This window comes from Sminthopsis crassicaudata, chromosome 3, assembly GCF_048593235.1.
Source record: "Sminthopsis crassicaudata isolate SCR6 chromosome 3, ASM4859323v1, whole genome shotgun sequence".
Taxonomy (NCBI): domain Eukaryota; kingdom Metazoa; phylum Chordata; class Mammalia; order Dasyuromorphia; family Dasyuridae; genus Sminthopsis; species Sminthopsis crassicaudata.
Genome location: NC_133619.1, coordinates 522,591,098 through 522,617,155, shown reverse-complemented (window position 1 = coordinate 522,617,155; position 26,058 = coordinate 522,591,098). Strand labels below are relative to the sequence as shown.

Here is a 26,058-nt window from a genome sequence, read left to right as displayed (position 1 = left end):
AATAGCAATGATTGTGTTCTGGCCAGAAATTGAGGTTTTCCTCTCCCAGAGTAAATTTTTTTGTGAAGTCATACTAGGCCATCTTCTTCCTCTTCCCATAAAGAATTTGATTTTGAATTACTCAATGGGTATTGCCTCAGATAAACCTGGGAAGGATCTTAACTTAAAAAGACCAAAGTTTCCCACTACTTCTAGAGCCATCTCCAGTTATCCTAACCTATGTCTTACCACTGAGCTCTTAAGAAGAGAGAGTGAGGCTAGTAACTTCGCATAGCTCTGCCTCTATAAAATCCATTCACTTGCAACTCAAGAAATCACCTTCCAGATTTCATTGGTCCTTTTTGAGAATGAAGTACAAACAACAGCACCTGTCATCATTAGGCAGTAGTTTAGGAAATGATCTTCCTATGGAACACATCACTTTGGGAGGGTGTGAAGGGTAATTTGTGTCCTGTTAAAATATGTTTAAAAGGAACATTAAAAACAATCTTAAATGGTGAAAAATCAACACAAATGGTACAGTGGGGGGGAAAAGCTTTTTTTTGTTTGTTTGTTTTTTGTTGTTGTTGTTGTTTTTTGTTTTTTTGTTTGTTTGTTTGTTTTTTTGTTTTGTTTTGCTGAGGCAATCCAGGGTTAAGTGACTTACCCAGGGTCACACAAGTAGGAAATATTAAATGTCTGAGATCACATTTGAACTCAGGTCCTCCTGACTTCAAGGCCAATGCCCTATCCACTGTGCCATCTAGCTGCCTTCAGAAGAAAAAAAAAAAGCATTTGTGTTTGAAACTAGTAGACCTAAGTTCAAATCCCAGATTTTCCACTTGCTAGTTGTATGATATTATGCAAATCAACTTTTCTTTCACTTTTTTTTTGGCTTGGTTTTTTGTTGTTGTTATTGTTTGTACTTTAAAAATAAGGAATTTAGACCAGATGGCCCTTCAGTTCTAAATCTAGGATAGATATTGAGGATAGGAGTAGAGAGGATACACTGTCACTAGGCAATCAACCCCAGCAGTGAAGGAGGGAGAGAAGCTAAAAAGTTAGTCACATATAAGTCACTGGGCTTTTTTATTCCTATCTTGTTGGGCTACCTCTTTTTCCTCCTTAGTTGCCTTCCTTAGTTCCTGCCCAGCTCTAGTAGGTCAGTTAATCAATAAACATTCATTAAATATCAATTATGTGTCAGATACTGTACTTTAGTAAGTACTGGGGATATAAAGAAAAACAAAAGACAGTCCCTTGCTTTTGAAAAGCTTATGGTCTAATGGGGAAACCACAAATAAATATGTACAAACAAACTATATACAGGCTAAACTGGAAATAATGGAGAGAAGGCATTAGAATGAAGGAGGATTGGGAAAAGCTTCCTGTAAAAGATGGGATTTTAGCTGTGACCTGAAGTAAGCTCTGGCTCCCTGGTTCCTGCAAGAGCATGAGATTCTGTGATCATCCAGATTTTCTATCTCTTGTTATTAGTTTTGAGAGTAATAGGCAGAGTATGGGTAGAAAGTGACATCAAATAGAGGGAAATGGGAAGATGATGAACAGGTACTTCTTCTCAAGCCTGGCTTACTCTGGACTTAACTTGTACTCCCTTAGGGAGATACTATGTTTTGGTGCAAGGATTTTGAACAATTTTTGTGTCATGGACCCCTTCTCAGAAGATTGTTTTTAAAATTAAAAAAATAAAATAAAATATGTAGGAATACAAAGAAAATAAATTATATTGAAACAGCTATGAATTTACTAACCCCTAAAACTATCCATGGACCCTTTGTGGATTTGTGGACCTCAGGTTAAAGAGTACTAGATTTGGAGATACAACAGCTGTGTTCAAATCTATTTGTATAATATTAGGCAAGTCACTTAACTTCCTCTTCTATAAAATTAGGAGCTTGGACAGGATAATTTCTAACAGCTTCAGTTTCAAGCCTACCCTCCTTTGGTCCCTTTTTTAGCACTAGTATTTCTGAGCTGATTTGTTTTCCTCTCTGGTTCAGATGAATGAGTGCAGACAGGGGGCAAGAGGCCACAGACCTGAGCTTATAAAACCCTGTCTCCCCTACCAGCATCTCAATCTCCCCTTGTTTTCTCCAAGGCTAAGCTCTGAGTAAAACTGTTCTCTTCTGAAAGGCATAATTGAATTTAGAAACAAATAATTCCTTGTTAAAAATGCTCCTGGGAAATCTCTCTCATCCAGAATATGCCTGAGCCAGCAGAGGGGTGAGGTTAAGAAGAGGAAGAGTTGGAATGGACATTTCTAGAACTTACAGGCTGAAACCTGCAGGGGTTTTGGAGCCAGTCAATCCGGAGTGGGGAAACTAGCTAGGAGTGAGGGAGGATAACCCCTGATTGTGTCCTAACTACTACTCACAATCTGGTCCAGGGCCCTGCACAAGAAAGACAAGGCACATACAAGGAAAATACACATTAATATACTGACTGCATTGTCCCCATATCCCTGGATCATCACACCTTTACTTTTCCCCTCCTGGAATTGGGATACTTTTGAACCTATCAACTAATCAACAAGCATTTATTAAATGCCTACTCTGTGCCATGCAGCAATCCATCTCCTAATTTTTTTTTTTTGCCTAGACCTTAAGATCAAGAATGGTTTATTAAAAAAAAAAACTTTTTACAATTCTAAATTTAAACACAAGGGAGTTGTGGTTCTCTGATCTGTACAGACTGATTTAGAAAACAAACACAAAGGGTTTAAGTTTAACTTGTAGCCTTCAAAGATGTCCTGCTTGTCTGTGATACTTTTTGACATTTCTTCTTTTGACAGAAGCTGCATTTTTACATCACCTGGCTAGTTAATATGTACACACTGTTACTGGAAAATAGATCGATGCATTATATATTACACATATACACAGTCATATCAAGAGTGATCCTTGCAACCCTGCAAGGAAACATGGGCCTGAGGCACATGTTCTACTGTGATGATTTTTATTAGTAATAAACTTAGGCTTGACATCCTGGGTGCTCTGTTCTGATCAAATAACCTTTCAGAGCTGGAAGCAGGATAAGATGATGGAGCTCCTTGGCCTTCTCAGCTATGATTCTCATGTCTTTTGCTGGCCCCACATCTAAGACATGATGTTTTCTGCTTTCTTGCCCGACCCTACCCTGCTCTTTCCCTTAGCAACACTCTTCCTAAAAGCAGCCTCAAGAGTATCAGAGGCTTTTTTCTCCTCTCCATTGTCTTCTGTCTAAAGCCTTGAGTCCTAAGAAAATCTCACTCCAAAGACACCCCCAAAAGTCTCCTCATTCCCACATCAGCAGGAATGAGTGGAAAAGGAAAGAACCAGGCAAGGTTAAGGGGGGATAGGCTTCCTGGAGGAGTTGAGTCTGAAAGATGAAAAAATCCTCTACTTAGCAAAAGGGGGAAAGGGCATTCTAGGTGGACATGTGAGATGAAAGCCTTATAGATAGAAGTGAGCCAATTCTAACAATGTACACAGCAAATTCCTTTACTTGGCAAGGACTGAGTGTAGCATGACATAAAGATCAAATGCTGTAGTTTAACCCAGTGGGGAGGCTTGATGAAGGGAGGGCCATTCAGAACATAGGCACTGAAAATCAGGCTGCAGAATCTGATGGGAAGGCAAGCTGGAGTTAATGTCTGTTTCTGAGCAGAGAAATGATGAGAGAATCAGAATGACACATTCAGGAGTTTCAGCAATCTTGTAGCATAGGATGGCATGGGATGGGGGTGGGGAAGAATGGTGGGAGCAAAAGGGGGGCCTTGAAAAAGACCTGGAAAGAAGATAAATGATCAAGACCAGGCTAGTAGTAGTAGCAAAGGGAAAGAGGCTGGGCTGGCTGCAAGGGAGAAGGAGCTGCCAAAGCTCCCCAGAACATTTCAAGTAGGCAGACAAAATTCTGTTTAGAGAAGGGGTTGGTTGAATGGTAGCTGAGTAGTGCTAGTGGTCATGGAGGGTCATGAGAGCCCAAGATCATTGATTTAATCATAAAAGGGATCCAGAGTGGTTCAGTAGGAAGAGGGTGGACCTTAGAACTCCTGAATCTGAGATCAAACTCCAGTTCTGCCCCTTCTTATCTCTCTGGGCTTCAGTTCCCTGATTTGTAAAATAAAAGGGCTGAATTGGCTGATCTCTCTAAATATTATCTTCCCTGGACTTCAGTTTCTCTGATTTCAAAATGATGTGATTGAATTAGTTGAGTTCCTTTCTAATCCTCCATATATATCTTCCTAAGATCTCACTTGGAATCCTTAATGACTACTGACTCACTTGTGTGATCTTGCATAAATTACTTAACATCTCTTGAGTTTCCTCATCTATAAAACAAGAGGCTGAACTAGATTACTTACCTGGAAGATTTCTCCCAGTCCTAGATCTTCTATCTACTCTGACCTGTTTTACAGATGAAGAAACTGAGACCAAGGAGAGGTGAAAATGAAAATAAGCTCACAAAGAAAAAGTTGTCCAAGAGAGATTAGAACTCAAGTCTTCTTACCTCAGATCTATCTTACCTTCCATACTGGCTGGCATGGCGAGGAGAAGGGAGGAAGATATTCTCTTCCAGGATGGGAGTTATTAAAAAATGTGTCAACTTGTCCAGTGCATTTGTGTACTAGCATGAGTAATGGATAATTTTTAAATTGTCTCTGGTTTTTCTACTTTTGGCAGTTTCTCATAAGTTTCTATTTGGACAGTGCTTGGCACATAACAAGCACTTAAAGAGTTTTTCATTTATTTATTCATTTCATGCATTCATTTGAATATTGTTAGTGTGAAAAATGCAGAATGGTTGAATATTTTTTACCAGAGTATTTACAACAAAAAGCCTCTTGAGAAGTTAGGATTTTAGGGAATTCTTCATGAATTGGAAAGGAACCAACTCTGAATGAGCTGAAGGGATTCACCAAAGAAGTTTGTATTACTCAGCCTGGATTTGAGAAAAACTGTGTCAATAAAGTATGGACAGGATTTATTTGAATTTTCATTATGTATGTGTTTGGGCTGGATAAGAACAGCTCTTGTGCTTCCTCCCCCTGCTTGGCTCAGACAGCAGCCTGAGGCCCAGTCCCAGCTGTCCTTGTGAAGGTCCATGCTGACCTTTACATCCTGCTGTTCATGTCCCCCTCCCTCCTCCATAGAAGTTAGAACTAAAAGGAAGCTTAGAAAAAAAAACATTTAGTCCCACCTCCCTCCCTTTTTTGCAGGGCAGGTGAGGTGGTGTGTTTGATTGATGTGTTGGCTTGTTTCTCTGGACTGATTTTAAAATCTTTTTAATTCTTTGTTATGAGGGATAGCTCTCTGGGTAGGAAAGAGTTTATAAAAACAAAAGACATCAATATGCCTTTTAAAAATTCTGGTCGATTTTTAAAAATCTAGTTCAGCGCTTTTATTTTACAGATGAGTTAAGTCCTGGCCACATGATCAATAATGGTAGAGCCAAGACTAGAGCCAAGGAATTCTGACCATCAGCTCAGTATTATTTCAACCACACCTTGCAAATAACTCAGAAGCAACATATTTGGTAGAAAGGGCATGAATAAAGGGCAGGGAACGAGCCAGGGAGCTGGGTCTGAATTCCAAATATGCTACTGTGTGGTCTGGGGCAAGTTACTCAACTTATCTGAACTTTACTTTGTATCCACATTTGGAAAATAATTGTATCTACATTTGGAAATTAGATAACTTGTCTCTAAATTCACTGACTCTTTGAAGCAGCTAGGTGATACAGTGGAGAGAATGCTGGGCTCCAAGACAGGAAGACCTAAGTTCAAATGCAACTGCAGGCATTTGCTACTTATTGGACACCTTGCCTCAGTTTTCTCACCTATAAAATGAGGATAATAATAGCTCTTCTTTCCCAAAGTAATTGTGAGGATCAAATAAAATAATATTTTGAAGTATTTGCCATGGTACCTGGGACAGCATAGATGCTATTATAATTCCCATTTTATAAATGGGGAAGCTGAGGTAGACAAAAATTTAGTAATTTGTCCAGGGTCACACTGCTAGTCCGTGTCTGAGGAGGGATTTAAACTCAGGTCTTGCTGACTTCAGTGTTCTATCCATTTAGCTGCCACATGAAGTCTCCAGATTCATAACCATCCCCTTCCTTAATTCTCTTACTTCCTAGAAAAAGGACTGAGTGGAGTCAGAGAAGCAAGCTTCCAATCCTGCTTATGGACAGGGCCATCTCCTGCCATCTTGATCTATATCTTGCTCACTGCCACTCCAGACACCTCTAGAGAGGAAAATGAGGCAGGCGACCTTGCCTAGCTCTCCCTCACTGAAATCCAACTCACTTGTAGGTCATGGCATTACCCCCTGATATCATGTTTCTCTTTGAGAACAAAGGAAAAACAAAAACGTGGCACCATGGATAGAATGTTGGTCCTAGAGTTAGAAAAATCCTCGTTCCAATCCTGTCTCTATTTACCTTTGAGATTTCTTCCAGATCCAGATCCGTGACTCCATGATCCCTGCCCTCCCCACTAGAGAGCCATTGCTCTTCTCACATCTCTCCATTTCCATCATATTTTATATCTTAGTAATGTAATTTTCTTGCATCTTTCCAGAATGGGTTGTGCCCAAGGAAGATATCTTTCAAGAGAGGTCTGATCTGTTTCCTTGTGGGAGATGGAGTGGGGGAGATGCCTGGGAGGAAAGCTGCCCACTCTGGGATCTGGGATCACACTTTGTTACAGATTCCAGTTCCTTCATAGAGAGAGATGGGGAGAGAGGAGTCATTTACCTTATTGCTGTTTATGTATACCTTAAGTTCTGAGATGGCAAGTCCTGGCTGTCTCCAGCCTAATGGGTTCCTCATTTTCTGTCCTGACAAATGTATACTTTGTCCATCTAGATCATAATTCACTTGGTTGGTAGAATTTCTGTCAAAGCCATTCTTGTTACCAGTTTGGCTCATCTGTCCCCCAACAGATCTGGGATCATTTCTCTATTCATAAGAACTGTCAACTCTCTTATGTCTGTTTACCTCTCTCCATGTGTCAATTATTGTCTCTGTTTATCTGTCTCTCTCTCCTCATAGTATCTCCTGGCTCCTGGTGATTAGTATTCCCTAGAGCTCATCAATCTCATCCCCTTCCGCCTCCCTCACACAGAGATCTGAGCCCTTATTGGTCATCAGGAAGTTCCCAGGGAAGATAATTTGAAGCCCCATATGGATCTTGGGGAATTTTTTATTCTGTTGCCTTAAAAGAGTAGAAAGGGATAGGTGAACTTGAACTGGTTGCCAGAGGCACCAGCCAGAGTCAGGATTTGCTATGATCTCTTTTGGGGATGGTAGACATAGGGTAGGGCCTGACTGATAAAGGAAAATCTCCAGAGACTTTCTGTAGGGGTTGGGAATAGGGAAAGGAGACAGGGTTCAAAGCAGGAAAGCTGCAATGTGGTAGAAATGTTTTAACAAATGTCTGGGACAATCTTAAGTGCCCAACATTTTTTTCTGAAAAATCTCATAAAAAAGATTTTAAAAATCTCTTGCAGATTCCCCTCCAAGATCACTTACAACTTTTAGTCGATAAGTATTCTTGCTTATATCTCTAAAATAAACCATCACCCCCCCAGAAAAACATTAATGTTGTAATTGAAATATCTGGCTTTAAGGTAGTTGTGTATTTGTGAACAAATAATTTAATTCAGTATTAGTTTTCTCATTGGGAAAAATGAGGACTAAGACTTTTACTGATTACTTCAATGGGATTGTTGTGAGGAAAGTGGTATATAAGTTCTAAGGAACTAAATACAAGAAAGGGAACTATCATTACTTACATTAACTGCCTTGAAGGATTGTTGTGAGGATCAAATTGGCTAGGGAATATGAAGTATTTTGTAATCATAAAGTGTCATATACACTCAGGCTGGGGTTATTATCCACAATGGAGGTACAGAGAAGCTCATGAGGTAGTTAACCTTGAAACTGTTCTGCTTTTCTTAGCATTCTCAGGATGCTTTTCACAGCTTGTGACCAGAACAGCCCCAGGAATACAAGAAATCCTCCAGGGACAGGAAAGAAGGACCCATGAGCTTTGCTAACTGGGGTACATAGGACTAGTAAAGGGAGCAAAGGCTACAATCCTCATTTGCTTTTAAAGGAGAATCAGGTAGGAAGAGAAAACAGAGAGGAAAAATACAGAGAGAGACAGGGGGGAGAGAGACAGAAAGAAGAGAAGCAGAAAGAGAAAGAAACAGAGAGACAGAGGGAGAGAAAGGAGGGAAGGAGGGAGGAAAAGAGGAAAGGAGGGAGGAAGAAAAAGATAAGGAGGATGGAAGTTGAGCAAGGGGAGAGGGAGGGAAAGATGAAGGAGAGAGAGAGGAAAGAAAGAGTATCAGATAAAAAGATGGAGAAAAGAGGGAGAGAGAGAAAGGAAGGAGGGGAGAGAGAGAGACAGAGGCAGAGAGAGAAATAGAAAGAGAGGTAGAAATAAAAACAGGCAGAAAGATTGAGAATGAAGAGAGAGACAGAGACGAAAGACCAAAAGGAGAGAGACCAAAAAAGAGAGACAGAGAGGAGATAGAAAAGAGAAAGAGAGGAAAGAAATAGGAACAGAGACAGAGACAAGGAGAGAGAGACAGATAAGACAGACAAACACTCACACACTCTGGAAAAACCAGGGATAACTTTTAACCTGCCCTGGTCCTGCCTGTGACCTCTCTTCTGCCCCTTCATCTGCCCCCACTCTGGAAACAGCAGAGCCCGCCCAGATGAAGGGTAAGGATCTCCTAGCATTGCCCTACCTCCCCGTGTTCCCCACTGAAAGCTGGAGCTGGGGATGAGCCAAGCCCGCCCCCTGCCCACTCCAGCTGTCAATCTGATTCTGGTAGGAACAAAGAGCAGCTTGATGACAGCTGCATCACTTTTCCCCCATCACCCCTCTCTTTTTGCCCTCCCTTTCCTTCCTTCTTCTGGCACTTTTCTCTCAGAATAAACTTTGTGCCACTTTCTTTGTAATCTTTTTTTTTTTTTAATTTCAAAAATTTCTACCCTCTTTCCTCCATCCCTGGCAACCTGATAACAGGTAAAATTGCTGGGTTTGGAGTGAGACGTCCCTTATTCAAATTCTAGACTTGCTCCTTATTACTCTTATGGCTATAGGCAATTCATTTGATTGGAGCCTAGCTCTAGACTTACGTCTTCAGGCAGCAGAGCAGGATTGGCTTTGTAAGGCCATTCTGCTCCTTCATGACAGGTGAGGAAACTGTGACTGGGGATGTGAACTCACTTGCCTTACATCCCAGAGGCAGGAAGTGTCAGAAGCAGGATTGGAGCCTAGGGCCACTGACTTCATATTTCCCATTTGTGAATTGTTAGAACTGGACTACATGATCCCTTTCAGGTTTGAATTTGATGAACCCGATTATCTGAACTTAAATTTCTCTCCTGTAGAGATTTCAAATGACAGAGGCAGCTAAGTGGCACAGTAGATAGAGCCCTGGACCTGGAGTCAAGGAGATCTGAGTCTCAGAAACTTACCAGTTATATGATCTTGATCAAATCACCATTTGCCTCAGTTTCCTTGACTGTAAAATTATATGAATTAAGTGAGATGAATTTTGTTAAGTTCTTAGTGCAGACATGGTAGTTGCTTAACAAATGCCATATCTTTCATTCCTAATCCAAAAAACTCTTTAGTTTGAGATTATAAAAAAGGGAATGGTGTTCCAGTGGAGGAAGGACAAAGAAGGACATTGATTGAAAGCAATAAGAGTTGACCTACATGATCCTTGAATGTTTCTTTTTAGCACATTATCATAGGATGATATAATTAGGGCTAGAAGAGACCTTGAATGACTTTTAGTCCAATCTCCTCAGTTTCACAGCTGAGGAAACAGGATCAGCAAAATTAATAACTTGTCTAAAGTTATACAGTGAGGGGTGGGATTTGAACCCTCACTTTCTAACTCCAAATTCAGTGCTATATCCATACTGCCCCTTATCTTCCAATAACATCTGACTGACCACTCAGGCTTGATCAGCTTCATTAGGTCATTGTTATGGTGCCATTCCCTATGAATAGAACATTTGGAATTAATATTGTGTCTCTTGACCTCAATTTCTGCTTCTGTATCTTTTGCCCAACCTCCTGACCTTCATGGAATGCTGGTGAGAGCTGGAGTCATCCATAGGGTTGAGCTCGAACTTCTGGTTCAGGTAGATATCCAAGTCCATAATTAAGTGTTCGGGGCAAGTAGAGTGCTCTAAACTTTGGTGCTAAAAATATTGCATTTAGCATGCAAATTATCCCTGGTGCCATGTTCCCTGACAGCTCCCCTGTATTTTCCTTGAAGTGGGAGCCCGTGGGCGCCTCCACCTTGTTTGTCATCAGCCCTGTTATTCTCAGGGTGGTGATAATATTCCTCTTCATGAGGTCGATTTATTGTTCATTTTTAAAGCCAACTTTCTTACTGCAGCAGAAACAGCAACCCTTACTCCAAAAAAGGTCTCTCATCAAGGGGATAAGTTGGAGACTGAGGAGAGCAAGGATGAAAAGATCAAGAATGAAGAGCGATTAAAATTGAATTGACTACTTGAGACAGGTTACCTAACCCATCTTCCACTTTTTATCTTGGCTTCAGAGAAAGATTTCTGATACTTCAGAGGTCATGTGGACCAAGAGAAGGAGAAAGAGAGAAAAGTGACAGATAGTGAGAAAGCAGCCTATTTCAGAGTCACTGGCTATGTGGAGAATTGCCATTTGGAAGGAGGGGGCAAATGTAACCAATAGAGACCCACAATGAAGATGAATAAAGACAATAGACTTGTAATCTTCTTGGGGCGGAGCATGGACCCCTGATTGAGGTCTCTAAAATTGAAAAAGAATGCTGAATGAATTCATTTCTATTGTAGGTAGGATTAACCACACTCCACCAGGAGCTACAGAATCTGAGTTAGAAGAACTCCAGAGACCTTCAAGTCCAAGTCATAAGTGAATAAGAATCCCTGCTACCATATATCCAACAAATAGTTGTCCACTCTTTGTTTAAAGTCTTTCAGTGAGGGAGAACCATTGTTTCCTCAGGGATAGTATTGCTGAATACTATTTTGAATAGTAGTATTTTCCTTATGTTAAGTTGGTATTCTTTTTCCCAATGGCTTTTCATTGCTCCTAGTTCTTTCCTGAATTACACTTTGAATTACATGCTAAATAGCTCTCTAAATAATTGGAGACAACTATCAAGCACCTTTTAGTTTTTTTTTCCTCCAGGTTAAACAGCACCAGTTCCTTCAACTGATCCCCAAGTGAAATAGTCTTAGAACCCTTCCCCATGCTGATTGCTCTCTGGTTGACACTCTCCAGCTTCTCCTTCCCAAAATAGGATGCCAAGAATTGAAAACAGTACTGCATATATAGTGTAAGCAGGGCAAAAAACAGGAGAATTATTACTTCTTTAGTCCTGGCATTGGTTTAGTCTAAATATGGATTGCCTTTTTTCTTTGATAGATCACTGTTGGACTCATATGGAGTCTGAGACTTTCTGCACTCTCCTGCTCTCAGGTCATTTTTAGGTCATTTCTAACTGAGAAATTCTATGTTTCTATCATTCTGTGTATAATATGGCTTCATTCACTTTAAGAGAAGACAGTTTTACTTTTATCTTTGGATTTCCATTGCCTAGCATAGTTTCTAGCTAATAGGTCCATTATAAATATTTATTGATGATCAATTAATTGGCCCACCCATATTTCTTCTTTAGTGTACTCACAAAATTGATTTTTAAAATCTAACTGTTGTTCATTTGTTTCAATTGTGCTTAACTCTTTGTGATCCATTTGGGATTTTTTTTTTTTCTTTTTCTTTCTGAGGCTGGGGTTAAGTGACTTGCCCAGGGTCACACAGCTAGGAAATGTTAAGTGTCTGAGACCAGGGCTGGTGCTCTATCCACTGCGCCACCTAGCTGCCCCCACTTGGGATTTTCTTGACAAAGGTACTAGAGTGGTTTCCTATTTCCCTCTCCAGCTCATTTTGCAGATGAGGAAACTAAGGCAAATGGGATTAAGTGACTTGTTCAGGATCACACATCTATTAAGTGTCTCAGACCAGATTTGAACTAAGGAAGATAAATCTTCCTGACTTCAGCCTGGGCATTCTATCCACTATACTATGTAGCAGCCCAAAATCTAAATATAAGATTTAACCTTTATCCCTATTTAATTTTATGATATTTAATTTGATCCCAGTGTTCTAATCTATTGAGACCCTTTGGATGCTGGCTCCATCATACAACATATTAACTGCTTCTCCAGCCTACTCTGGGGGTAAATTTTCTTTACATAGTCTGGTACAATATTACTCCCTCCTCCACACATAGATAATCATCTTTAGACACTAGCAGCTCCAATAAAAATTAGGTGCCCTAGGGTCTCTCCCTTAGACAAAACGAATGTGACTGTGCCCTAAGGGGATTGGTCAATTCTTGTGGTGAAAAGAAGAGATGGAGTTCTGGCTACATCTTTCTGGGCTTATTCAAACACTCAGCCCAATCCACCTGTTTCCATTAGATTTTATTGGATTGTCATATGTACAATGATGGTACAGAAAGACTGGTGTTTGGGGACAGCCAGTGGTCTTATAGACACGGAGCCAAGTAACCTCCCCAGTAGCCACACTTTCCCCTAGCTCCCCACTCAAGACCATGTCAGGCCAGATTGGGCCAGGGTCAACAGCTTATTTAGCTGATGGCAGGCAAGGAATAGGAAAAGGAAAGGAACAAGCAGAAGAAGAGAAGAGGGAAAGAGGAAGAAGAGAAAAGGAGCCGTGGCACATAGCTACCAACATCATCACCCAGAGTAACACTATGATACCCTTGCCACAGATTGCCAGCCCCTAGCCTAGATGTCCTCACTCCAGCCACAGACCAATATTCAGGTCCTAAAGTTTTGAGGCAGAATCTATACTTATTTATTGGGATGCTAAACCATAAGGTCTCTCAGAAAGTAACCAAAGTCTCATAACCCCTTTTGCTCATGGAGCCCATGAGCTGCCCAGATCAATGCACAAAGACAGACTTCGTTCCAGTCAAAACTTCATATAGCAGCCATTAGGTAGGAAGCTGGAAGGTGCATAGGGAGGAGCTCCTAGACCACTACTCACTGCCATGCAAAGCAGCATCTTAGAGAAGGATTTAGTTTTTTTTTTCCTTTTTTCTTTTTGGCTTGGGTTTCTCTGGAATTCATCCTGTGGTCTAGTATTTACATAGGTTTCATGGTCCTGAAGGTGGATGCCAGACGGAACCTTAGCTGTTGCTCCCTCTGTCCCCGATCTTGACCAAACCTCTCCCATTGACTTCTCAGATCCCACCCAGAGCCAGGCAGGTGGAAATTGAGCAGGGTTGAGAGACCTCAGTTAGGTCTCCCAGCTGATGCATCCATGCTCAGAGTCAGAGAGGATATGGGGACAGAAAATAGTGGGTTTTGTCTTTGGTGCAAAGAAGAGGCATCCAGGAAGATGAGGGGGATGATTCTTTGAGCTGACTCTGCTCTCCATATTAACTGTTCCCAGCGTCCTCGAGGGGTCCAGCTCTAGGATCAGTGCCAATAAGCATCTTGCTGCTTCAGAAGTTTAGACACTATAGCTGTGGGCAAAGTGATTCCGTGACAAAATTCCATAGATCTGCCTCTAGAGCCCCCACCCTACCTACCAGAGAGGTGGAAGGAAGCTGTTCAGGACCCACCGGACTCAGAAAGGAGTGCCAGTTCTCCCTCCCCTCATCACCATAGGCTCTTTACTTGGTGACACAAGTGGGCAAGTGGTTGAATGGGCAGGCAGGTGGACAGGCAGCTGGTGGGGTCAGCAATGGAGAATCTTCATGAAGGCTTTGCGGAACTCGATGTTGAAGGTAGTATAAATGATGGGATTCACAGCACTGTTGACGTAGCCCAGCCATGTGAATGCACTGTACATGGCCGGTGGAATGTTGCAGTCACAGTGCATATTCAAGATGTGGGTGATGAAGAACGGCAGCCAGCAGATGATAAACACTCCTGGAAGAGAAAGGGGCCAGTGAGCTGGGCTGGGGATTACTAGGGGAGCCAGGTGAGCATGGACAAGGCTGCCTAGTATCCTGTCTCAATCACCAAGAGCCCAACCTCTAGAATGGGTCAGATAGATTCTGAGACTATTAACTCTTTTTTTTTTTTTTTTGTGGATACCATCCCTGTTCCTGGATGCAGGACAAGGAAGAAATCATATTAAAAATTCTTAATTTTATAGAACCTTAAGATCACAAAGGTTTCCCTCACAACTCTGGGGGGGCATAGTACAAATACATTTATATTCATTTTATAAAAGAGGAAATTTGGACTCAGTTAAGTGACTTCCTCAAGTTCACACAGCAAAGAAACAAGGGAACCTGGAATCACAACTTGGGACATTTAATTCCAAAATCCAATTTCCCCCCAACTAAACAGGGGTTCTTAACCTTTTTTGTATGTCATTCTTGGACAGACTGGTGAAACCTACCAAGTCCTTTAACAGAATGCGTTTAAATGCACAGTCAAATACATGGTAGTAAAAGGTAAACTTATATCAACATATTGTTATCAAAGTATTAAAAAAAAAAACTTTAAATTTCATACCCCTTGAAAAATCCATGGACATGGAAAGGACTAGGGACTCCATCTTAAGAACAATGTTTCTCAGGAGTATTAGTGGTAGAGGAGACATTATGAGATTAATAATTAATTAATCTTAGAGATTATGGTCCAGATTCTACCACTAACTAACTAGCTATATGAATTGAGACAAATCATTGAACTCCTACAGGTTTTAGTTTCTTCATTTATAAGAAAGGCAACTTGAGAAAGGAACATTGAAATCTAGAAGGGTCCTCAGACCCCATCTAATCCAACTCCATTTTATCTTTTAAAATTTATTTTTGCTTTTCAAAACAGTCTTATTGGTACTTATCCTCTCCCCACATTTATCACTGTCCACTAAGCTACTTCCTGCTCTTATGACAAATGTATACTCGTACAAAACAAATAGATCCATTGGCTGCCTCTAAGCTCTTTCATTTTACAGAGAAGGGACCTGCCCATGATCACACAAGCAGCAAAACTGCAATAGATATGAACCAACCCAGTGTTCCCTAGTGAAAAGAGGAGTGACCTTGGAAACAGAAGGAACTGGGTTGAGAAGGTCCTGAATCAAACACATCAATAGTTGTCATTCTTCTCTTAGTGCTCCCAACAGCTCTTTAAGGTTAGACATTAAAGATGAGCTACAGATCTTCTCTGATGGAAAAATATTCCACACTGGGAGTTCCCCATACTCACAGACTCACATGTCCCAGATTCCACCTCCATCTTTTCCCTTCTAACCCCTCAACTGATGGGAACAATTTTGAAGACTAAAATAATCCTATCTATGGTTATGTAAAATTACTCTGAAAAGTGCTCTAGAAATACAAGTTGTCATTATCTCTTACTGGCCAAGAGAATGTTAGCTCCTTGAAGACAAGGATTTTGGGGGTTTCTTGGTTTATTTGTTTTCATGTGATCAACAGGCACCAAACTTGTTCTTTCCTTGCGTTTTTGCTTATACTCTTGCAACCCAAGTCATCCCCATTATACACACACACACACACACACACACACACACACACACACACACACACACACCCCTTCTGCCTTCTCATTATCAAACTTCTACTTCTCTTTCAAGGCTTGGGTGAATACCACTTTCTCCCTGAAACCTTCCTTGGCCTATTCACATTTCCATCTTACTTCAATCACTCTTTTCCTCAGTCAATTGATTTTGGATGAAATGACATCTTTTAAGCAAGCATTTTACAATAGAGTTCCAAAGACTCTCTTCTATCTAATTATATTTTTACTCACCAATGTTCAAGGTCCGTTGTCTATGACTAGGATTGGGGTTAGGACTTGATCAAGAGAGTAGTAAGCAGGTAGGGGCAGAAGTATTTCTGAAGCTAAGCCAATGGCTTTCATCCCAAAAAGGCTGAACAGGGGGATCACAGTAGGAGCAAAACGCACTCACCAAGGACGATAGCCAGCATCTGGGTGGCTTTTTTCTCCTTCTGCTGGGAAAGTTTCCTCCGGCTAATGGACTTGAGCAAAGTCCGGGTTTTGCCATTGGGCATAGACTGGATCTCAAAGGCTTTGGCAGACCTGGGGTGACCTTTGGCATGCCCATTCTTTTCTGGCTTCATGGGACTGTCAGGGGAAGAATGGACTCCCTGGGTAGAGGGGGTAGGGAGGGTGAGCTGATGGTGGCTTGGAGGAATAGGGCTGTATTTGGTTTTCTCCGGTGGACTGGTGCTGGACATCATCTCCATCTCCAACTGTTCTGCACGGCGTGAAGCCTCCTGGACAAGGATCAAAAGCCACCAAAATAAAGCCAGATAAGTACCCTTGTACTGACTTTCATGCTAATATACCTGAACACTGAACCCTGAACCATGTACTCCCCAGAGAATATGACCCATGACTTTGCATTGCCCATCTAAATGGTGGCCAAAGTTGTCCCTGGTAGATACTTTCCCTACTGCCCTCAAAGATGGAAAGGATTAAATCTTTTATAATAAATGTTTTTCACCTCATCCAGCTAAAAGAATAATCTAATCCAGTTCTTGGTTCTTTCACAAAGTTCAAAAAATATATAATTCCTTTCATTCTTTGTAGATTTCCTGGATTGGGGAGATTCTGGACCTAATGATAACTACTGCCAGACTTAAATGCATGTCTCTTTCCCTCCCCATTCCACTCAAAACCACCCCACTTGTATGTCATCAATGGCATATCTGAAAGAAAAAAGTACTGGGTTAATCCCATAGCGAGGATCACAGAAGAACAGCTTAAGTGTTAACTGGTATCCAAAAAATAAACAAGAATCTAAAATGGGGCTTCTGGCACATTATGTAGAATCTTTTTGTAGGACAAGAATCATTCAGGATGAAATAGAGCAGATGGACTGTGAGTTATCCTGGTGGAGGGAATATCTCCTAATATCCATGTAGATATGGTCATGAATCCAGAGAAGAAATATTAAATAGGTGTTTGGTTCCATTTATTAATCTATATGCACACATAACATACATATGCACATGCATACACATATGTATACATAAACACACATATATCTGTCTGTCTAAATGTATGTTTTTGTGTGTATGTATGAATCTATGATTGCATATAAAACTGTACATTTGTGTCTATGGGAGAACACTGAGCAAATGCAACATAAAAAGGTATAATTGTTACTTTTCACACTAGACACCTTTCATAACCTCTCTGGCCAGTTGGGGACTGTAACTTTGACCTCCTCAGTTCTTATCCTTCCTTTTTTCCTCTGCCATGTTACCATTAGACTTAGTCTTCATGATGAAAAGAGCTATCTACACCCAGAGAGAGGACTATAGGAACTGAATGTGGATCACAACATAACATTCTCACTCTTTTTGTTGTTGTTTGCTTGTATTTCGTTTTCTTACGCATTTACTTTTTTTTTTTTTGATCTGATGTCTCTTGTACAGCAAGAAAATTGTATAAATATGTTTATACATACTGGATTTAACATATATTTTAACATGTTTAACATATATTGAGTTCCTTGCCAAGTAGAGGAAAGGAGAAGAAAATCTGAAACACAAGGCTATGCAAGAGTCAGTGTTGTCAAATTATCCATGCATATATTTTGAAAATAAAAAGCTTTATTAAAAAATAGACTTCGTCTTCATACTCACTTTGTCTTCCATTCCCTCCACCTCACCCTTTATTCTCATCCTATCACTCTTTCTCTGACCTCACATTTTTCCCTTCATATTTACATGATCATAAGATCATAGACTTAGAGAGAGAGTCTCGGGGTCACAGAAATACTGTCACTTCTCTATGGTCATGTACCTTGTGGTAATTGGTAGTTATAGAATTTCTTTTTTGTTTGTTTGTTTTGTGAGGCAATCGGGGTTAAATGACTTGCCTAGGGTTACACAGCAAGTTAGTGTCAAGTGTCTGAAGCTGGATCTAGACTCTGGTCCTCCTGACTCCAGAGCTGGTACTCTATCTACTGTGCCTCCTAACTTCCCCTAAATATGAGATTTCAAACCAGCCTCAACCCTATGGTAAAGAAGGTCAACTCTTTGCTGTCTCCTGCCCTTGAATCCTTTGTCCTTATGTCTTGTTGCCAATAAACACTCCTTGCCAGATCCTAAACCTGGGTTACTTCTACCATTTCTCTTTTTTACTTCTTCATGCTACCCAACATTGCCAAAAATCTGCTGAATGGGTACACTCCAAATTTATTTTTATCTAATCCTCCAATGGGCCAATAGAACAGCTGGGAGAAATCTCAGGGATCATTTAGTCCAATCTCCTTATTTCGAAGCAGAAGAGTTAACCATAATTATAAGAACTGTGGTTCACATTCTAGTCTTTTGACTTTAATTCATCTGACTCATTTTATTATGCCATACTACTCAAATGGGTCCATATCGCCTCTTTGCTTTTCTGTTTCCCAGATTTATTTTATCACAATCAGAACTGTGATTGGAACATTTTTGTGATTTTCCAAATCCTCTCTTCTCAACCTTTTTACACACAATACTTCTTCCTTTCTAAAAGCTCATGTTAAGATGAGGAGAGAACAGCTTCATCTTCCTTTTCTAAGTTTAGGACCTTGATCTTGACCCTGAGCTTCTGGGTTAATAAGAAGCAGAGAGTTTCATCTCCTACTTTTCTGAGAACATAAAAGCTATCTGTTGTGAATCCCTTTTCCTCTATACATCTAGATTGCAATGGAATGAGAGGTGAAGATAAGGTGATGAAGTGAAGGCAATGAATGTAAATAGGTTTCCCCCCCCCCCCTTTGGAGTTTGCCCATGAAAGGGAAAGAAGATCTGAGGAGTAGCAGGGTTACATAAAGATTTTTGGTTTAGTATTTTTTGTAGAGGAGACCTAAGTATGTTTGAAAGGGATGGGAGAGAGCAATTATATAAAGAGATACTGAAAATGAACCAGAGAAAATGATCAAAGGTGGGGGGGGAATTCCTACAAAAGAAGGGAGAGGATAAGACTAAGAACACAAGTAGGAGGGTTAGCCTTTGAAGTAAAGGAGGAGAAAAAGGGAGAATGATATAGGATTTTGATGTATAAATAAAAGGTATAGATGCATTCATATGTATCTATATAAGACTGTACTATGCTTCTTTGTACTCTGTTTCTCTGAAGGTGGTTTATTGGAATACCCGAGAGCCATTGGAATACATGGGAACTACCTGACAGTGACTGCTGGAGGTCCAACCCAGAATGGATCTCCTGTGAGAGGATGATACAAGGAGACTAAGAGGCAGTTGCTGTTCTCTGATCTCTCTTTCTGAGAGGCCATTGTGTCATCTGACCTCTCTCCTCTTCTCTCTGCATCCAATTTATCTCATTCAACACCTGTGTCAGCAAAGGCTGCCCTGCAACTCTTTCAGATGCTATGATCCACAGCTGTGGAGGCTCTCGGAGAATTGACCTGTCCTTTAACAGTGGATAATATCTTCCTTTGTAAGTTCAAGTTTTTCCATATTTTTTAAAATTCTATCAACTCATCATTTCTTATACTACAGCAATATAACAACCTTATCCTGTCTGCAAATTAGTATTCCCACAATAAGCATCTGACTAAATTACTCCCCTACACAAAGATCTTAAATGTCTCCTGATTATCCCTAGGAAAATATGAAGTCCTTCCCAGCCTAGCTCTCACCTCCCTTTCTGGACCCATTCCAGACTCTTTCTAAACTCTTAGTTCAGAAAAACTTATCTACTAGATATACTTTGAATTCAAAATTCTGTTTCCTTTCTCAATGCTTTTGCCCATGCCTGGAATTTACTCCCTCTTTACTCTGCCTCTTAGGATCTTTGAGCTTCTTCCTCCAAATGGTCAAATAAGCATTTAAGTGCTTACTTTGTTACAGGTACTATGCTAAGAACTAAAATGTGAAATAAATGCAGAAATGAGATCCCTGTCCTCATGGAATTTGCTTTCCATTAGAAGGACACATTTTCACAAATGAGTAAATATTGGATATATGCTAAATATATGCAAAGTAATTTCAGCAGGGGATGGGAAGAGGGGTTCCTGGAACAATCAGGAAGGAGATAGCATTTGATCTGGGCTTTGAAAAGATTGAGAGGTTCCAAGAAACCAGAGGTAAAGACAGAGGGCATTCCAAGTGTGGAGAATAGCCATTGAAAGAGTGGGTGCAGAGGCAGATGATGGAATGGTATCTACAGGGAGCAGTAAATAGGCCAGTTTAACTAAGTAGACTGTGTGTGATGGGGAGTAATCAGCCCAGAAAGATAAACTGGAATCAGATAATAAAAGGCTCTAAATTCCAGTCAGGAGTTTCTATTTCATGCTAATGACAGTAAGATAAATGAAACTTCCTATAGAGGAGAGGTACATGTTCATACCTAAGATTTAGGAAAAACAATTTTGGCATTTGTGTGGAGGATGAATGGGAGAGAGGAGAGACTAAAAGCAAGGGGACCAATTAAAAGAATGTTATATTCATCTAGGCAAGATGTTACAGGGGCCTGAATTGGATGACTGATGTGAGTGGAGACAGGGGAATTGATGTAAGACATGTTGAAGAAGATACAAAGCTGGACAGGATAACTAACATACTGAATGACAGCAAGATTCAAAAAGATTGTGAAAAGCAAGAGCATTAGATTGAATCTAGTAAATTAAATTTGAAAGGGATAAACATCGAGTCTTACACTGAGATCCCAAAAATCACCCTCCCAGGTACAGGATGGGATACACATGAAAAAAGAAGAGCAATGTTAGGTAATTTTGATGAAAGTTTGTGCAGTTTGGGGATGCATTTTGAAAGACAGAAATATAGGGGTGATCATCCCCTTGTATTCTACCTTGCTTATATCACAGCCAGAATTTTTTAGATTTTGTTTAATTTTGAATTTAAGAAATAAAACAACTATTTCCATAACAGAATAGAAAAAATGATTATATATGAAACTATAAATCTTTTGTGTACAATTTGCTATCACCTTTAAATATATAATTACATTATCATGTAACCTATGAAGGAAGACCTAGAGAAAGAATTGATAAATAGAAGCATGTATAGAATGGTTTTACGTATATACATACACACATATTTGTGTTTAATGGGTAGCCATCTCTCAAGTTGGAGGGAAGGGGGTAGGAAAAAAGGAAAAGCAACAACACAGCTAAAATTTTAAGAACAATGATTATTTGGGAAATATTCAGAGGACAGAACCTCATCCTCCCATATCATATCCTTCTCTGGAAAATTTCAAGCTGATCATTGTCCTTTTAAGCTGTGCTACCTAGAACTGAATGCATGTTTCAGATAAGATCTGACCAGGATAGAGTACAGAGTACTGATTAATTGTGCAATCCTAGGATCTGTCTCTCTCTCCTGCTTTTTTCCTTCTTTCCTTCCTCTCTTCTTCTCTCTTTCTCCATCTTTCTCTCTCTGTCTCTGTGTGTATGTCTGTGAATGTGTGTGTCTGCCTCTGTGTACCGCCAAATCACACTAGTTTGGCTAGAGAAGATCAAAATCTCTGGAACAGGATATTTATCTTCAAGTATTTGAAGTGTTATCATGGGAAAGAAGACAGGACTTACTTTTTGGTCCCAAAGCACAGAACTAGGAACAACAGGGTAGAAGTTACAAAGCGATGAATTAAGGATTGATATCAGGAGAAACTTCTTAACAATTAATGCTGTCCAAAAGTGACGTGGTCTGCCTTGGGAGATGGATTCTCTGTCACTGAAGGACTAGATGACCATTGAGAGATATATCAGACTGGGGATTTTTTTCAGGTACATGTTGAACTAAATAGCTGCTGAAGCCCTTTCCAGCTCAAAATTCTGTAATTCTGTGACTCTAAGGAACACTAAAACAATATTTGGCAACTGATTAGATTTGGGAGAGGAATTAAGGGAGAGTGAAGAATAAAAATATGACTTCTAAGTTGCAAAGTATGAATGACTTAGAACAGTATTTGGCACCTGAGGCCCTTAATAATTATATATTGACTCTGACTAGTGGTCTTCTAAATAGAAATAAGGATGTTAGGAATAGAAGTAGATTTTGGAGGAATGATAACAATTTAGATTTTAAAATGTTGAGATTGAGATAATTGTAGGATATCCAGATGGAGACCTGATTCAAAACTGTCTCTGTCTCATCTCTCATGAGAGAGATCAAGCTTGAAAAGGTAGAATTGGGAGTCATCTGTATAGAGATTATTGAAGTTGAAGTTGATGAGATCACCAAGACAGAGCAACGAAAGAGAAGAATGAACCCATGATAGAGCTAAATAAAACTTTTCTCAACTACTATCTTTGGTGGGAAGCCTTCCCTGACTCTATGTACTAATGTGCTTCTGTTCTCTACCCCCTTTCTTTCCTTCCTCTCCCTGTCTCTGTCTGTATCTGTCTCTTTGTTTAACTATCTGTCTGACTCTTTCCCCTCTCCCCTCTCTCCATCTCTGTATTTCTCTGTCTCTCTGCCCTCTTTCCCCCTCTTTTTCTCTGTATCATTTTCTGTCTGCCTCTCCTCCCTTTTCTCTCTCTTCTAAAATAATGTATCTCCACCTCCCACAGTAGAATGTAAGTTTCATAAGGGCAAAGATATATTTTTCTTTGTAGTCCCAAGGCCTAATATAATTTGTAGAAATCCCAGGCACTTTATAAATATTGTTGAACTAAGTTGAACTAGTTTGTATGGAGTCCCTAAGGGAAACTAATAATAATAATATTAGCTGACATAGCTTTTTGAAATATGTAATGCTTTCCTCACAACAACTTTGTCAGGTTGCTTCTGTAAATAAATAATATACCTATTTTACAGATTAAGAAAATTCTTGAGTCAGAAGAGACTTCAGCAGCCATCAAGTCCAACTCATACACAAGAGTGTCTTCTATAACATGCCTTACCAGTGGTCTGAAGACCTCCAATGAAGGGGAATACTACCTTCCCTCATGGTAACTTCTTGGAATCACTTCTTGGATGGGTTATAGGGAAATTCTTCATGTATGGAGGTGCCCTACAAGGCTTCTGAAGTCTATTTCAACTTGATAATTTAGTGAATCTGTACTAAGAGGCAGCATGGTACTGTGGGAAGATCATAGAACCTAAAACCAGAGACCTTAGGTCAATCCTGGCTTTCCTATTTGCTGCCTGTGCAATGCTGGGCAAATACCCTCTGACCGTCATTTTCCTCCTTTGTAAAATGAAGGGATAGGACTTGATACCCTCTAAGGATGCCCAGTCTACATCTATGGCCCTGTGATCCAGTGCCCATTGGATCCAGGATACACAAGGAGATCTTGAGCTTCCAAAAGGTGGTAAACCATTATTATCTACAGGAGAAAAAACTGGATCTGTTTTTCATGAGGTCAGCCAGAGCCTGCAGGTGTTTGTGGCAGCAGCTGCTGATGGAAAACTGAACACATTTTCTCATTCCAGATGAGCACATTCCATAGCTCGAATTTATACATTGCTTTGCCACACTCTGCGTACATCACCTCATTTGATCCCCATGATATTTGTTAGCCATATGATGCTGGACAAGCCAATTTCTTTAACTGATCCACATTATCATGACCTGTCACAGTAACTGTGCTGCACAGGGTTGTCAAGAGGATCCATGGACAGTGTGTTTCTTTAAATTTACATTAACTTTAAGATTGAATTAATTTTTTTTTGCTAATTTATCATATTGTTGACTCATTTGAAATCTGCTAAAAATCCCTGATTTTTTTTCTTTTTTTTCAAATAATCTGCAGATGAGTCAGCAGTGTGATAATGCAGGACAAAAAAAAGTTAATGGAATCTTAGAGTTAATGCAATTTAGAGAAGCATGGTGTCTGAGGTTCACAAAGTGCTTTAAGTGCATTATCTCACTGCATCCTCTTGAGGTCCCCATATTTAGTGGTGCCTGACAAGGTCCCTAATCTTGTCTTTGTGAAGTTGATTTCTTGAAAAGAAGTTTAAGACTTTACCTTTATTCCCATTAAATTTCATCTGATTAAATTCAGCTCAGGGCTATATTGAGTTAAGCTCTTTTTCATTCCTGACTCTATCATCCACTGAATTAGTTAACTGTCCCATGTGTCATCTATACATTGGTAAGTGTAGCAACTCTGCTTTTAGTTAAATCTTCATAAAAATGGGAACATCATGAGGTCAAGCACAAATCTCTGGAACATTATCCTGGAGGCTTCTTTTTCAAGTTAACAAAGGAATATCAAAGGTCATTATTCTTTGGATGTGATCATTAGATTAGTTTTGAATCTATTCAACTACGCTAGTCAACTACACGCCAAATTCATCTTGTTTCACCTTTCCATAAGAGTAGTATAAGAAGTTAAAATCTCAGAAAATTCTGTCTGCAGCATCTCCCTGAATGCTGTAAGCATTATTTGTATGGGATCTGGAGGCAGAAATGCAGTAGACAGAGGACAGAAGTCTCCCAGTGCAGGCTCACCTTATTGTGTTTGAGAATTTCTCATTGCCCTTGTACAGTGGATGCTCTGGGGTGTCTGGGTGTCCTGAGAATTGGAGAGGGTGAGACCTGACACTCTATCCTATAACACCTACCACTTTCCTCTTGTTGACTGGGAAACTCCCATTGGATTTCATGATGATAGTGCAGAGCTTCATATCCTCTGGGTGAGCACACTTGTCCTGTGGGGGAAAAGCCAGGATAGGTCTTAGGTTCAATGAGTGAGAATGAGGGTGGTTCAGGTAGTTGTAGTCAAAATAAAAATAGCATTTACATAATGCTTAAAGGTTTGTAAAGTGCTTTCTGTATATCATTTCATTTGACTTTATAGAAACCTTGTAAGGCAGGAGCTATTGCTATTCCCATTTTATACATTAGGCTGCTGCTTGAGAGGATAAATGACTTGCCCATTGTCACACAGCTAGTGAGAGTTCTTGACATCAAGGTGAGTTTCCTGTCCACTTTGCCCCTCAGGACAGCCTGATGGGTGGGGAATCCAAGGGAGAGGGTAGTCAGAGAAAGTAGAAGGGAAGAGGAAAGAGAGAGGAGTTAAGAAGGATGAGAAAGAGAAAAAAAGTGAGAGAAAAAAGAGGTAAAAAAAAGAGATCAAAAGGAGCTAAGAAGCAAAAGTTTAGAGTAATGTTCTATATGAACTGTCCTAGCTTTTTAAACTATGGTTTGCCACCTTATTATGGGGTTTTGTATTTGAATGTTTGGGTCTTGAAATTATGATTTATTATCAGTATATTTATTTTATATACCTATATGCTTGGGTCTTGTAAAAGTTTCTCAGATGAAAAGGAATTGTGAGTGGAAAAAGTTTAAGAAGCCTAATATTAAATAATTTTTAAACATTTGCTGAATTAAATATTTATATATATATGTACATATATATATATACTATGTTTACATATATGTATATATATATTCATGTATGTGTGTATATACACATATATACATACATACATATATACAAAGAAAGGATGCTAGAAGGGAAAAAGATGAAGGTTGCCAGAAAGGTCAGCCTTTTGAGGTAAGCAGGAAAAAGATATAGTGAGCAGCCTAGAAGTTGGGTGTACGTTGGGGATGGGGACAAGGACGTAGATCAGAGAAATAGGAGTTAGGTTGGGAAGGGAAAGGTTTAGAGGAAGTAGAAATCAGAAGAAGTTAAAGTTGATACAGGAATAGGTAAAAGGCAAAAAGATTGAATGGTAGAAGGGAAGTAGGGATTTAGAGGGGCCAGAATATCAAATTAGAGGTAAAGAATGAAGAGGTCAGTGGAAATAAAGGGCAGAAGTAGAATCTTAAAGAAGATACAAAGGATCTAGGGTGACGAATAAGAGGGCCACAAAATAAGAATATAAAAACTCTTCATGGACCAAGTCATGTGGATTAAAAGTCTCCAATAACTTGGTTCTAGAATCATAGGTTCACAGATGTAGAGCTAGGAGGGACTTTAGGGATTGTGTTTTGTAACCCTTCATTTATAGATGGAGAAACTGAAGCCCAGAGAAGTGAATTGGTTTGCATATCAGT

At 39.9% G+C, this 26,058-nt stretch overlaps 1 protein-coding gene across 1 annotated transcript in view; it reads right to left on the bottom strand.

The window, feature by feature from the left end:
- Positions 1–13,137: 13,137 nt before the first annotated feature.
- The window catches only part of DRD2 (dopamine receptor D2), a 96,073-nt gene continuing 83,152 nt past the window's right edge, over positions 13,138–26,058 (bottom strand). Inside the window, exons 6-8 of the mRNA XM_074304224.1 lie at positions 24,618–24,704; positions 16,010–16,337; positions 13,138–13,992 (exon numbers count right to left, since the gene is read on the bottom strand). Coding sequence (XP_074160325.1) covers positions 13,799–13,992; positions 16,010–16,337; positions 24,618–24,704 — 609 coding nt within the window. The 3' untranslated portion in view covers positions 13,138–13,798. The remainder of the gene's footprint in view (positions 13,993–16,009; positions 16,338–24,617; positions 24,705–26,058) is intronic.